This window comes from Saccopteryx leptura, chromosome 6, assembly GCF_036850995.1.
Source record: "Saccopteryx leptura isolate mSacLep1 chromosome 6, mSacLep1_pri_phased_curated, whole genome shotgun sequence".
NCBI lineage: Eukaryota > Metazoa > Chordata > Mammalia > Chiroptera > Emballonuridae > Saccopteryx > Saccopteryx leptura.
This window is the reverse complement of record NC_089508.1, coordinates 78677721-78691168: the sequence shown is the minus strand read 5'-3', so window position 1 is coordinate 78691168 and position 13448 is coordinate 78677721. Positions and strand designations below refer to the sequence as shown.

Here is a 13448-nt window from a genome sequence, read left to right as displayed (position 1 = left end):
CCTTTTCTCTTTCTTCCCCTCTTTCAGCCTGGCTTGATTGGTTTGAGCGTTGGCTCTGGTTGTGGAGGATAGCTTGGTTGATTCTAACATCGGCCCCAGACGGGTTGCTGGGTGGGTTCCAGTCAGAGTGTGCACGTTAATCTGTCTCTCTGTCTCCCCTCCTCTCACTTTAAAAAAAATAATAAAGAAATGTTCAGGAAATTAAAGCTTTAGCATGTTTTTTAATTCATATACAACAGATGAATGCTTTCTGTTTAAATTGCACATTTTCAAGGGAAGTACTGCATCTTCCATGTATAATTTATCATTTAAATGTTAGGCATATGACTTTCTTTTAGAAATTTGATAGGTTTCTTGTGCAGAGTGCCTATCTGATAAGATATATGTTAAACTAAATCTTTGTGTTGTTATTTATTGATTTTTCTATTTAGTGACAAAGTAATGAAAAGATTTATTAATGTTAGATAATTTTATTAATTTGAATGGCAATGTTAGACCAGTTTCATTAGCTTACTATCATTATTCCTGCCTCTTTATTCCCAAGGCCAGAAATCTGTCTGTAGATTACTCATTTTTTCTGTCTTTTGTATTTCTAAATGCTTTTGCAAACATTAAAGTGTATCTTTAGGTACTATCAGTGGTTTTAAATCTCTTAATTCACATCTTCTGCATTAACTTTTTGCTTTTTCTGTTTGTTTTAAAACTGTCTTTTGCCTCTTCCTAACCAGGCTTTATTTCCCTGTTTCTTTGATGTTTCTTAATTTCCTTCCATTTTGAGGGGGAGGGGTATGTATTATTTTCTTTTTGAAAAATAATTTTCACAAGTATATACACTTTTCTTATTTCTCAGTGAATTTTAAAAGCCAAGAAGTTTATTTATACTTTATGTATACTCTTTGACTTAATCTTACATAGTTGAATATGATCTGTGAAACTAAGTCATAAGTCTAAGGAAGTGTATATAATTTTGTTCTAGGTTTATGGAGAGTCCCAACTCAGTCACTTAGATGTCTGTGCTTTTTCACTTGACTTACCTTCTTTTTCTCCCCTTCCACATTTCCATATGTGTTAACAGCTTAAATTTTAAAGTTGAAGATAATTTTGTCATAAATAATCTCGTGAGCTTTAATGATAATTCAGATTTAGAGGCCTGCCCATGTTTTTTATTAAGCAGTATTATCTCTTTAAATGCACCTCTTAACAATTGATGCCTTCTTTTTTTTTACCAGTCTATGTAAGGCCCTGCGATGTCTGGTTAATGCTTAGGTTTAAGATAAATTGTTCTCAGCCATAGAACTATTAAGTAGTGTATCATAGAGGTACAGGATTTCACCAACTTTATAATTCAAATTAGAAGTTATTTGTAGCATGGTCAGATCCTGTGTCATAATATGTTTTCCTACCTGTGTTAAAGGGAAATTCTGATATTATGTTTTCATTTCCTGTTTTTCAGAAAACGCTTCTCATGTTCCAGTGGCTACTCCACAGGTTTCTCCCAACACAGTGAAACGTGCTGGACCTCGATTGTTGTTGATTCCAGTGCAGCAGGGTTCTCCTACTGTTAGACCTGTCTCAAACACACAACTTCCTGGACATCGGATGGTCTTGCAGCCTATTAGGAGCCCAAGTGGAATGAACCTATTCAGGCACCCTAATGGGCAGATTGTACAGCTCCTCCCTTTGCATCAGCTTCGAAGCTCTAATACCCAGCCCAATTTGCAGCCTGTCATGTTCCGGAACCCAGGTATAAAACGAGATTTTTTGATGAGTTTTTCTTTTGTTGAATTATTTGGTCATGTGGTATGTTAATACACCAGAATTGGTCTCTTAGAATCACCTGTACAATTAAGAAAAATATATCTTGAATTGACCAGGTGGTGGCGCAATGGCTAGCTAGAATGTCAGACTGTGGCACAGAGGACCCAGGTTCGAAACCCCGAGGTTGCTGGCTTGAGTGCAGACTCATTGGTCTTGAGCACAGGGTTGCTGGCTTAAGCATGAGATCATAGATATGACCCCATGGTCGCTGGCTTGAGCAAGGGGTCACTCACTCTGCTGTAGCCTCCTGGTCAAGGCACATAGGAGAAAGCAATCAGTGAACAACTAAGGAGCTACAATGAAGAATTGATGCTTCTCATCTCTCTCCCTTCCTGTCTGTCTATCCCTATCTGTCCCTCTCTCGGTCTCTCTCAAAAAAGAAAGGGGAGGGGAGGGGAGGGGAGAATGGATCTTGAAAGCCTTGATATGGGCAGTGGTGATTTAAAGGTTCTTTTTTTTCTTACCAGGGTCTGTGATGGGAATCCGGTTACCAACTCCTTCCAAGCCTTTAGAGACTCCACCATCTACTGCTTCATCCTCTACTTTTTCTGTTATGAGTCCTGTAATACAGGCTGTTGGGTCTTCTCCAGCAGTGAATGTTATCACTCAGGCACCATCAGTGCTTTCTTCTGGACCTAGTTTTGTGTCTCAGTCTGGTACATTGACCCTGAGGATTTCCCCTCCTGAACCACAAAACTTTGCAAGTAAAATAGGCTCTGAAACCAAAATAACCTACAGCTCAGGAGGGCAACCTGTTGGTACAGCCAGCCTCATTCCTCTCCAGTCTGGTAATTTTGCCTTATTGCAACTCCCAGGACAAAAGCCTGTTCCCAGCTCCATTCTTCAGCATGTTGCTTCTCTTCAGATGAAGAGAGAATCCCAGAATGCAGACCAGAAAGATGGAACAAGCTTTTTAAAAAGAGAGCAGGAAACTAAGAAGACCCTGCAGTCAGAAGAAGCTGTAGACTCTGAAGCTAAGGTAATAAAGCAAAAAAACTTAGGAGCTGCTGCCTCAGAAGAAACCCTGAATGATTCCTTGGAAGATGGGGGTGATCATTTGGATGAAGAATCCCTTACAGAGGAAGGTCTTTCAACTGTTAAACCTTCTGAGCACTCCTATATCACTGGGTCACGCACACCTGAAGAGGATAAAAATGTTGATGAAGATGGGATTAGGAATCATAACAGTTCCAAAGAAAGACTTACTCTTCTAGAAGTTAAGACCATTTCTGAAAGAGCCAGTAATATGACAGCCCAAAGTATAAGTAATGTGCAGCTTAAAAAACTTGGTAATGTGAAAGTGGAACAGCAGAAAGGATTAGACGGTTCAGAGGAAAAATCAAATAAGTTTTCAATCATCTCTAAGGAAGACTGTAAACTTGACCTACCAGAGAGCATAGTTGTGGAGCAACATCGATCTAATTCACAACCGGAGGCCAAAAAGAAGGGCCTTGGAGACTCTCTAATGGACAGTTTTAGGGAGAGATGGAGAAAACACCTAAGGGGCCCTTTGACCCAGAAATGTGTTGGAACTTCACAAGAATGCAAGAAAGAGGCAGATGAGCAGTTAATTAAAGAAATAAAGACTTGTCAGGAAAGTTCAGATATGTTTCAACAAGAACAATGCATCTCCAACTTACTTGGAAAAAGTGGAACTGAGAATATTAGAGTTTTAAAAACTGAATGTGATTCTTGGAGTAGGATTTCTAGTCCTGCAGCCTTCTCCGTTGTTCCTAGGAGAGCTACAAAAGGGAGCAGAAGGGAAGGACGTTTTCAAGGTCACTTACTGCTATCAAGAGAACAGATACAACCAAAGCAAGAGAAGAAGTGTGGGAGAAGCAGTGCTGACTTCAGTGTTTTGGATTTGGAGGAAGATGAGAATGAGAAAACCGATGATTCTATTGATGAAATTGTGGATGTTGTTTCAGACTACCAGAGTGAGGAGGTTGATGATGTAGAAAAGGTGGTGAGCCTATTTTTGTTGTGACTGAAACCTCAAGAATTTAAATGATTGTTTGAGACGGTAGTTTTTCAGAAGATCACTAAGACCTTGATACATTTAGTTGGATGCTTAGATTTAGATCATGATTAAATGACTGTCGTTTTTAGGTTGTGTCAGATAACATTTATTGAGCTTACATTGTTCTTTGAGACTTGTTTGATATGGAAAGGCTGGCCTTTGCTGGATAGATGCTTGAGAATTCCTACCAAGTTAGGTTTAAAAAAAAAATCCTGAAACCACTACTCTCATTTGACCCAAATTAGGGTGTGGGTTTTTTTTGTTTTTTTGTTTTGTTTTGTTTTTTACATTTTCTATATAAAGCAATTGAAGCTTATCTGGTGGATATATAAGAAACAGGGAATAGGTGACTAGAACTTGGGGAGAACTTATTGCCCTGCATTTAGAGAGATATTCTTTTTGGAGAAAAATGGAAAATACCATTTAATATTTTAATATGACCGTGCCTTCAGTCACTATCTCCTGAAATTAAATAGTTTTTAGAATTTATATTCTGAACTTTGGTTGTCGTCATTCCTAATATGACCTTTATAATTTATTTTTCTGGGGCCATTTTTGTAGGGTTTCTATTTAGGGTTGTATTTGCTGAACTAAGTAACTGAGTGTTAGGTATGATATAGGGCAGAAGTGGGGCAAACTTTTTCTGTAAAGGGCCAAATTATAAATGTTTCAAACTTTCCAGGTTTGATGGCTTGCTGTTGCAACTGTTCAATTGCTGTTGTAGCATGAAAGCAGCCATGAACAGTAATAAATAAGTGTAATAGCTGTGTTCCAGTAAAACTTGATTTACCAAAACAGGGTTGGCTGTGGTTTTCTGACCCCTGACATGGTATCTGCTATAAATCATAAGGAGATTATACCTAGCTGCCTGTGGGATGCCTTGAAATCTAAATGGAGTCCCTCTCTTCAGTAGTAGATAATATGGGCCTTTGCAGATTATCATGTAATGGGTTGTTTTAGAATCTCACTTCCTTGATGTTCACTCAGTCTTTATGTTACTTGATCCTTCTATGTTAATAACTAATTGCCGTATGCAGATAAAACAACAAAGTGATTAGTATTTTAAAACTCTAAAATGTTTAAATAATTTAATGTTGGTTAATTTTGTAACCTCAGTTGTCTTGTTAATAAAACAAGGATCTAGCTCTACAGTGGGATGATTCTATAGCATTTGCCTTATTTATCTCTAACCTAATACCTTCTGAGGGCAGATATATATAGGTAACTGAAGAATCTGAATTCACTGCGTTTGGGAGATTGCAGATCTTGAGCTTTTTGCAGTCTCCCATTGTTAGCCTGGGTGAGCATCAGACCAAAAACAGTCCAACTTTAAAATCAGTGAAAATTATTACTGTTGTAAAACTGATTTAATAGACTATTTCGAGTGTCTTTAAATTTTTTTTTTAATTTATTGATGTTAGAGAGGGCAACATTGTTTGGTTATTCCACTTATTTATGCATTCATTGGTTAATTCTTGCATGTGCCCAGCCCAGAGATGGAACCCGCAATCTTGGCATATTGGGACGATACTCTAACCAACCAAGCTATCTGAACAGGCTAGAATGTCTTAATTATACAGGGTGGCATTGCTTGCATTTTCTAATAGGAAATCTGACATATAAGATACACTGACCTTTTTAGAAGTAAGGGCCATTATATTAAAAGATCTCTAAAATCTGAGTTCTACATTGTATTTATACACATGTATACACCCACGATATCTTTTTCTTTTTTTTTTTTTTTTTTTGGTGAGAGGAGGAGAGATAGTGAGGCAAACTCCCTGCATGTGCCCTGATCGGGATCCACCCAGCAACCCCTTTGTGGCCAATGCTTGAGTACCGAGCTATTTTTAGTGCCTGAGTCTGATGCGCTCGGACCAGCTGAGCTATCCTCAGGACTTGAGGCTATGCTCGAACCAGTTGAACCACTGACTGAGGGAAGGGAATCAGGAGAGAAGAGGGAGAGGGAGAGAAGCAGATGTTCACTTCTGTTTTCCCTGACTGGGAATCGAACCTGGGACATCTATATGCTGGGCCCACACTATCCACTAAGCCACTGGCCAGGGTCCACCCACTGTATCTTTATGCTTGTGATTAGCATTATATTGGATAGTGTAAGGAAAGTTGTGAGTAGCCTCTTTAATTTAAACCTTCCATTATGAAGTTTATTGGATATTTATAGAGCCTGAAGTTAAAGTCATGCAGTGTAGGCAGACATTCTTCAATTTAAATATTATAAAGCATCTACCTACATTATTATCCAGACTGTAGATTCTGTTGGGTCTCCATTGATTTAGCTTCCTGGAGTTAATTTTAATATATGTTGTTTACATTGTTTAAATTAAGTATACTTCATTTAAATTGTGCTTAAATTGGGGGACATAAATGATGGCTTGCATTTAGTGTCTGTCAGCCTTATGAAGCCTATAATTTTGAGGTAATTTTTTTGGGGGGGTAATTTTTATAGCAAGTTTAAATATAGATTGGGATGCTTTATTTTGAGTTGTGCCTCTCTGGTACAGTATGATTATACACTGCTCACAGATACTAGGGGATATTTTATCGCTTTATATTCATTTTGAAATATCCCTTAATTTTTGTGAACACTATAGATAGCATTTTCTCTGTTTAGTTTTTGGCATAGTAAACACTACTTTTAAAGGTAGACTAAAATAATCTGCATTTCTCAATCTGTATAGTATATAAAGTGCATATAATATGTATTATATATACTATATATAAATAAATAATAGCATAGGAGTTTCTGTGACCAGTGCTCAATAAATGCTTACAGATTGACTCATTTTTTGGTATAATTAGCAAGTAGTGCAAGCTTGGGCTGCATTTGATACCAGAAATTCTTCAAAAGCTCTTGTTCTGTGGGTTTGAAAGATTTAAAAGATTGAGCTATATTTTCATTTCCATATCTGCCTTAAGTCTGTTTTTGTGGATGTCTGGTATGGGGTTAGCTATGAAGCACTTTAAAAAAATTGTTTTTCAATTACAGTTTATAGTCAATATTATTTTGTATTAGTTTTAGGTACATAGCATAGAGTTAGTCAATCATGTATTTTACAAAATGTCCCTCCAGCTCTCACCTGGCACCATCCATATTCATCACAATGTTATTGGATATGTTCCGTAGGCTGTACTTTACATCCCTGTGACTTTTGTACCTACCAATTTGTACTTCTTAATTGTGTCACCGTTTTTACCCAGTCCCCTCAAATCATTAACCCCCCTGCAACCATTACTTTTTTCTCTGTATCTATGAGTCTGTTATGAAGCACTCTTAAAATAGAACCTGAATTTTTTTTCTATTTTTCTCCTTGCCAAATTTTATTTTACTGCCATTTCATCTTAAGGTTTATGCAGATTTAATATATCTGTACCAGAATTTTGTTCGCATCAGTACAGCCTTTTGGGGGACTCTGCTCAGTCTAATGATGTCTGTTTAATATATATCTGAGTTATACTGTAGTTCTTGGTTGTTAGCTCCATCCATATGTTGCTTTATGAGTTAATTTCTTTTTATGATTAATTAACACATTTAGGATTATCAGTACTCATGGTATAAGATCAGTGCTTGGTACTATTTGGTTTTTATAAGGGGAGCATTTGGTTGAATAGTTGAGGTGTGCTTCTTCCCAATACTTTATTAACTGTTTGAATGCTGTATTTCAGAATAACTGTGTAGAATTCATTGAGGAGGATGAGGAGCAGGTGGATATTGAGACTGTAGAAGAGCTCTCCGAGGAAGTCAATGTTGACCACATGAAGACCCCAACTGCCCACACACAGACTTTTAAACAGACGTAAGTTTTTATTTCTTTTTGAATTATTTGTTTTTGACCATAAACAAAATATTCTGTTTAGGAGCTCTGGGTAACTGACCTGGTTCCTTTATTTGTCTTTTTTCTGAGTAGAGGATGAAGAGATTAGCTGGAATTCAGTGGTAATTAACTTGCCTTTGTTATTGCTAGGAGACATTGTGTAAATGTGAATAAATAACATATGCTTTTGGAATCTACACATTGATATTGAAATACTGGTTTTGCTAGTTTGTAGTTACTGAAGCTTGAGAAGTCTTTAATCCCTCTGAATCTTCGATTCCTTACATTGAAATGAGGAAAATTTCCCCATTTGAAGTGTTAAATGAGATAATTTATGCAACTAGCATAACTGATACAGTGGATTTTCCAGTGAAGGTTAGTTCCTTTATCTGTTAAGAAAAAGACATTAAATTCTAAATGTGGTTACTTTACTAAACAGATGAGATATAGTTGGGAAAATTTTCCTACTTGTTCTACAGATGAGATGAAAATACAGAGGATGTGATGACTTGCTCAGGAAAATTTATTTCATTTTCTGTTTTAGTGAACCTTGTGTTTATTAGGAATTAGGGTATAGGAGAAAGGGCAAGATGATAATGAGTTCTTATTTTTGTGCCAGACATTGTGCTATTTCTGTTATTACCTCATTAACCACCATATAAAGTAGCAATGAGTTGAGAAAGGAATGCTTTTTAAAAAATTGAATTTATTGAGGTGATATTGGTTAACAGAATTATACAAGTTTCAGGTGCACAATTCTACATTTGTACATTGTATTTTTTGTTCACCCCCCCAAGTCAAATCTCCTTCTTTCACCATTTATCCGCTCTATACACTCCTCTACTTGCCCCCATCTTCCCCACCCCAGTAATCACCACATTGTTGTCCGTGTTCATGAATTTTTGCTCAGTACCTTCACTGCCCCCCAGCCCCCTAATCCTTCCTACTCCGGACAGCTGTCAGCCTTCTCTCTATCTGAGTCTGTCTCTGTTTTGCTTGTTCATTTTGTTCATTAGATTCCACATATGAGTGAAATCATGTTACATGTCTTTCACAGACTTATTTCACTTAATATAATGCTCTTCAGGTCCATCCATGCTGTTGCAAAGAGAAAGTAATTCTTTATCGCTAGTGATGTTGGGAAAGTCTAAGGAGGGGGGAAGTAAGTAGTCCTAGTAGCTTGCTTCATTCCAGAGCCATTTGGAGGCTACTTCAGTTGCCTTCTGCTTAAGGGTGAAAGAGTGTAAATCTCTTGAAAACTTAATTCGACTTAAAGTCAGCAGTATTGGCTGGATATAAGTTCAGCATACTAAAATTGAGTTCATAAACAACAACAACAAAAAAAATGTAATCTAAAAACTACCATTTACAATAGTAATAAAAAAACTGGTATCAACAAAAGTTGTGCAAGACTTGTATAAATTGTTATTCAAACACATTGAAAAAGAATTCACTAAATGGAGGCATATCATGTTAATGAACTGAAATAATAAAGGACCAGGACCAAGAATAACACAGAGCAGAAACTGTTGTAAAGGAAAAGATTGTTAAGAATTTAAAACATTTTGTCAATCAATACCACTAAACAGTAAGAAGATAAACTCAGACTATAAGGAAAATATTTGCAGTAGTGTTTGACAAAGTATTGTTATCAATGATATAAAATAACTGTTACAAGTGATTCAGTTAGAAAAGGAAGTAATGTATATTTCAGGCAATTCACACAAGAGGAAACTTGAATGGCCAGTAAACAATGAAAATTAGTTAAACCTCACAAGTAATTAGGGAAATGCAAATTAAAACACAATGATTTTATTAATTCATACCCATAACATTGGCAAAATAGAAATTTCTAATAGTACTGTTGTTATCTATGTAGTTGTAGAGTAATGGGAACATAATACAGGTGGGGAGTATAAATTGTTATAATCACTTTGTTCTTTTTTTTCTTTTTTTTAATATTTTTCTGAAGTTGGAAACGGGGAGGCAGTCAGACTCCCGCATGTGCCCGACTGGGATCCACCCGGCATGCCCACCAGGGGGCGATGCTCTGCCCATCTGGGGCATTGCTCTGTCGCAACCAGAGCCATTCTAGCACCTGAGGCAGAGGCCATGGAGCCATCCTCAGCGCCCCGGCCAACTTTGCTCCAATGGAGCTTTGGCTGCGGGAGGGGAAGAGAGAGACAGAGAGGTGGGAGACGGGGAGAGGTGGAGAAGCAGATGGGCACTTCTCCTGTGTGCCCTGGCCGGGAATTGAACCCGGGACTCCTGCACGCCAGGCCGACGCTCTACCACTGAGCCAACCGGCCAGGACCTGTTATAATCACTTTGGAGAGAGGTATGAAATTACTAAAGTTAAAGATGTGCATGCCTTTCTCCAACCATCTATTCTACTCCTCAGTGTATGCCCTAAAAAAGCTCACACATGTACAAGGGATCATGTATGGGATTTTCCATTGTAGCAACATGAAAATTGGAAACAACCTAAATAACTACTAACATTCTGAAAAAATAAATCTTGGAAAATTTATACTTTAGGATACTATGTAGCAGTTATAATGATTTAATTAGAACTATGTATATCACCTGTCTCAGATGAGATGTTGAGTGAAACAGATCAGTTGAGACATACACTGTACTGAATATATAATGTTTAAAGTATTGTGTAATATTTTCTATTTAGGGGTATATCCTACATACCTAGTAAAACTAAGTATGTATATGGTAAACTCAGTTTGGGAGTGTTTACCTATGATTTGGAAGGAAGGGAATGTGATTGAGTAGGTTGCACATAGGATCTCTTCATTTTTAGAGGTTTTATTTCTCAAGCTAGAGGGTAAATACCTGGCTTTTCATTATGTTTGTTTATGCTGGTTATTATGTCTGAAATATGTCATGATTGAAATAAGTAATTAGGTTTAGGGGCTATCTGGACACTTTCTTAGGGAAAGAGTAAATTCTGTTGCCACGTACTGACCCTGAAGAAAAGCTGTTACAATTTAGACAGTTTGGGGTGGTTTAATTTAATACAGCTGTGAAAATAGGTCTTAGATTATTGAATTTCAGTAAGATATTGAAAAATACTGTCTTTATCTAGGTGCCGTACCCATATCTCTGCAGATGAAAAAACTGCTGAAAGGAGTCGAAAGGTATTTATAATATATTTAACGATAGGTACTCATTTAATAAAATTGATAAGATTTGTCCTTAGGGTTAAAACAACGTTAACCTGTGCTAGAGATATTTAGTTAGTCTTACCAGTGAGTTAATATAATAAGGTTTGTTAATGCTTTTTATTTGCTTAATTCTTTATTATACCCAGATGATAAAATAATTTAGAAGAATTAAAGTGGATATGAAGTTTATATAACACACTAGTTTTCTTAAATTCCATATCCATTTTAATCCTATAATGTAATGATATAATATAAAACAAGCTGGCATTCTTCAGTGATTTTCAGTGACCTAAAAAATTAATTGTTATCTATAATGATGGCTGGCAAGTCAAGGAGCTACGAAACTCTAAGTCTTTGATTTTATCAATGCATTTACTATGTATCATAATACCATATTTAAGCAAGATTTTCTCTTTCTCCTTACTAACACTAAGAATAGAAGAGAGTTTGGTTGTTTAAATCATTTTCCAGTTGCAGTTGCTATTCTGTGTGTGTGTGTGTGAGAGAGAGAGAGAGTGACAGAGACAGAGACAGAAAGAGAGAGGGAGATGAGAAGCATCAATTCTTCATTGTGGCACCTTAGTTGCTCATTGATTGCTTTCTCATATGTGCCTTGACCAGGGGGCTACAACAGACCGAGTGACATCCTTGCTCAAGCCATTGACCTTGGGTTTAAGCTGGTGAGCCTTGTTCAAACCAGATGAGCCTGTGCTCAAGCTGGCGACCTCGGGGTTTTGAACTTGGGTCCTCCATGTCCCAGTCCAACACTCTACCCACTGTGCACCACGCGGTCAGGCTATTTATTCTGTCTTCCTAATTTAAGACAGTGGTCAGCAAACTCATTAGTCAACAGAGCCAAATACCAATAGTACAACGATTAAAATTTTTTTTGAGAGCCAAAATTTTTAAATTTAAACTATATAGATAGGTACATTTCTTATCGAGGTAGCGCCTGCACATGGTATTTTATAGAAGAGCCACACTCAAGGGGCCAAAGAACCAGCTGCATGCGGCTCATGAGCTGCAGTTTGCCGACCAGGGATGTAAGAGACAGAGACAGTGCTGGAGAGGCCCTGGCTGGTGGCTCAGTGGATAGAGTGTCTGCCCAGCATATGGACGTCCTGGGTTCAATTTCTGGTCAGGGCACACAGGAAAAACAACCATCTGCTTCTACCCCTCCCTCTGCTTCTTCTCTTTCTCTTTTTCTGTGTAGCCATTGGTTTGATTGGTTTGAGTGTGGCCCTGGGCACTGAGGAAGCTTCGTTGGAGCACATCAGCTGCAGGCGTTAAAAAAATAGCTCTGTACTCCAGCATTGACCCCAGATGGGGTTGCCACATAGATCTCAGTTGGGGGCATGTGGGAATCTCCCTCACTATCTCCCCTCCTCTCACCTAAAAAAAAAAAAACAAAAAAAGAGAGACAGTGATGGAGAATTGGGTTGAGTTGGAGGGTGGTATTCAGATCCTTTCAAAAACCACTTGGTATGATTGGTTTGAGTTTGATCTGGTTTTTGAGATCACATGATTCTTATTTACTTGTAATTATTTTGTATATATTACTATATTTTTTATTTATTTTAAAACTTTTTTCAGATATAAGAATTTCATGATAGCTTATTTGTATAATCCATGGGTTTTTACATGCAAATTTGTAGTGTTTTGCCATATTTATACCTGATATTAATTTTCTTCCTATCTTGTATCTTTTATTCTCTCATGCTATACTAATGCTCAATGAGTTTACCTTCAGAAATCTAGACAGTGATTTTATATAGAGTTTTAGTGTACTAGCAGGGTTATGATAAAGACAGACAATGGAAGACAACTAGAAACATCAGAGGGAAAAACACAAAATTAAACTGTAGAAGACAGGAAATGTAATTATTTGTATGAATAGTATTCATGTTGTCATAATAGGTTAGCTGCTGTTAGTGATTTTTTGAAACTTGTATAATCTGTGAATAAAGTATAGAAGACTTAATTTTAGTCTTGAAAAATGTTTAAGTACAAATGACACATTGGGAGATTAAAAGAAAAAATAAGGGGAGGGGATGGATAACGAGTGCTAATATTCTCATTTTGCAAAGAGGTACTATCTGTTGTTGATGAATTGAGAGATTGAAATTAGTATTACACTCAAGATGCAAAGGGATCAATAGAAGACCTAAAATAAATGATATATCTATATTAGGAAGGTGCAATGATGAAATGAAGTAAGACAGTCATGAGCAAAATCCTCATCTGTGTAGCAGGAAGTAAGTAGACAGCATTGAAAATTGAAAAGCAGCTTGACCAGACGGTACAATGGATTGAGCATCAGCCTAGGACACTGAGGACCCAGGTCCGAAACACCAAGGTTGCCGGCTTGAGCGTGGGGTCGCTGGCTTGAGCCCAAAGGTTGCTGGCTTGAAGACCAAGGTCCTTGGCTTGGCTGGAGCTCCATGGTCAGGCTACATATGAGAAAGCAATCGATGAACAACTAAGGTGCTACAACTATGAGTTGATGTTTCTTATCTCTCTCCCTTTCTGTCTTTCTCTTTCTCTTCCTCTTCCTCTTTCTCTTTCTCCTTCTCAAAGAAAATTGAAAAGCATAAGTTTATG

At 37.3% G+C, this 13448-nt stretch overlaps 1 protein-coding gene across 15 annotated transcripts in view; it reads left to right on the top strand.

Moving 5' to 3' along the window:
• The window catches only part of MGA (MAX dimerization protein MGA), a 195514-nt gene that overhangs the window by 171105 nt on the left and 10961 nt on the right, over positions 1 to 13448 (top strand). For 11 of the 15 annotated variants that reach the window (XM_066343735.1, XM_066343741.1, XM_066343740.1 and 8 more), the window contains 4 exons: positions 1454 to 1744; positions 2286 to 3781; positions 7523 to 7653; positions 10769 to 10820. In XM_066343735.1, coding sequence (XP_066199832.1) covers positions 1454 to 1744; positions 2286 to 3781; positions 7523 to 7653; positions 10769 to 10820 — 1970 coding nt within the window. Of the gene's footprint in view, positions 1 to 1453; positions 1745 to 2285; positions 3782 to 7522; positions 7654 to 10768; positions 10821 to 13448 lie in introns of those variants that run through there. The other 4 variants (XM_066343752.1, XM_066343749.1, XM_066343746.1 and 1 more) reach the window with 3 other exon arrangements.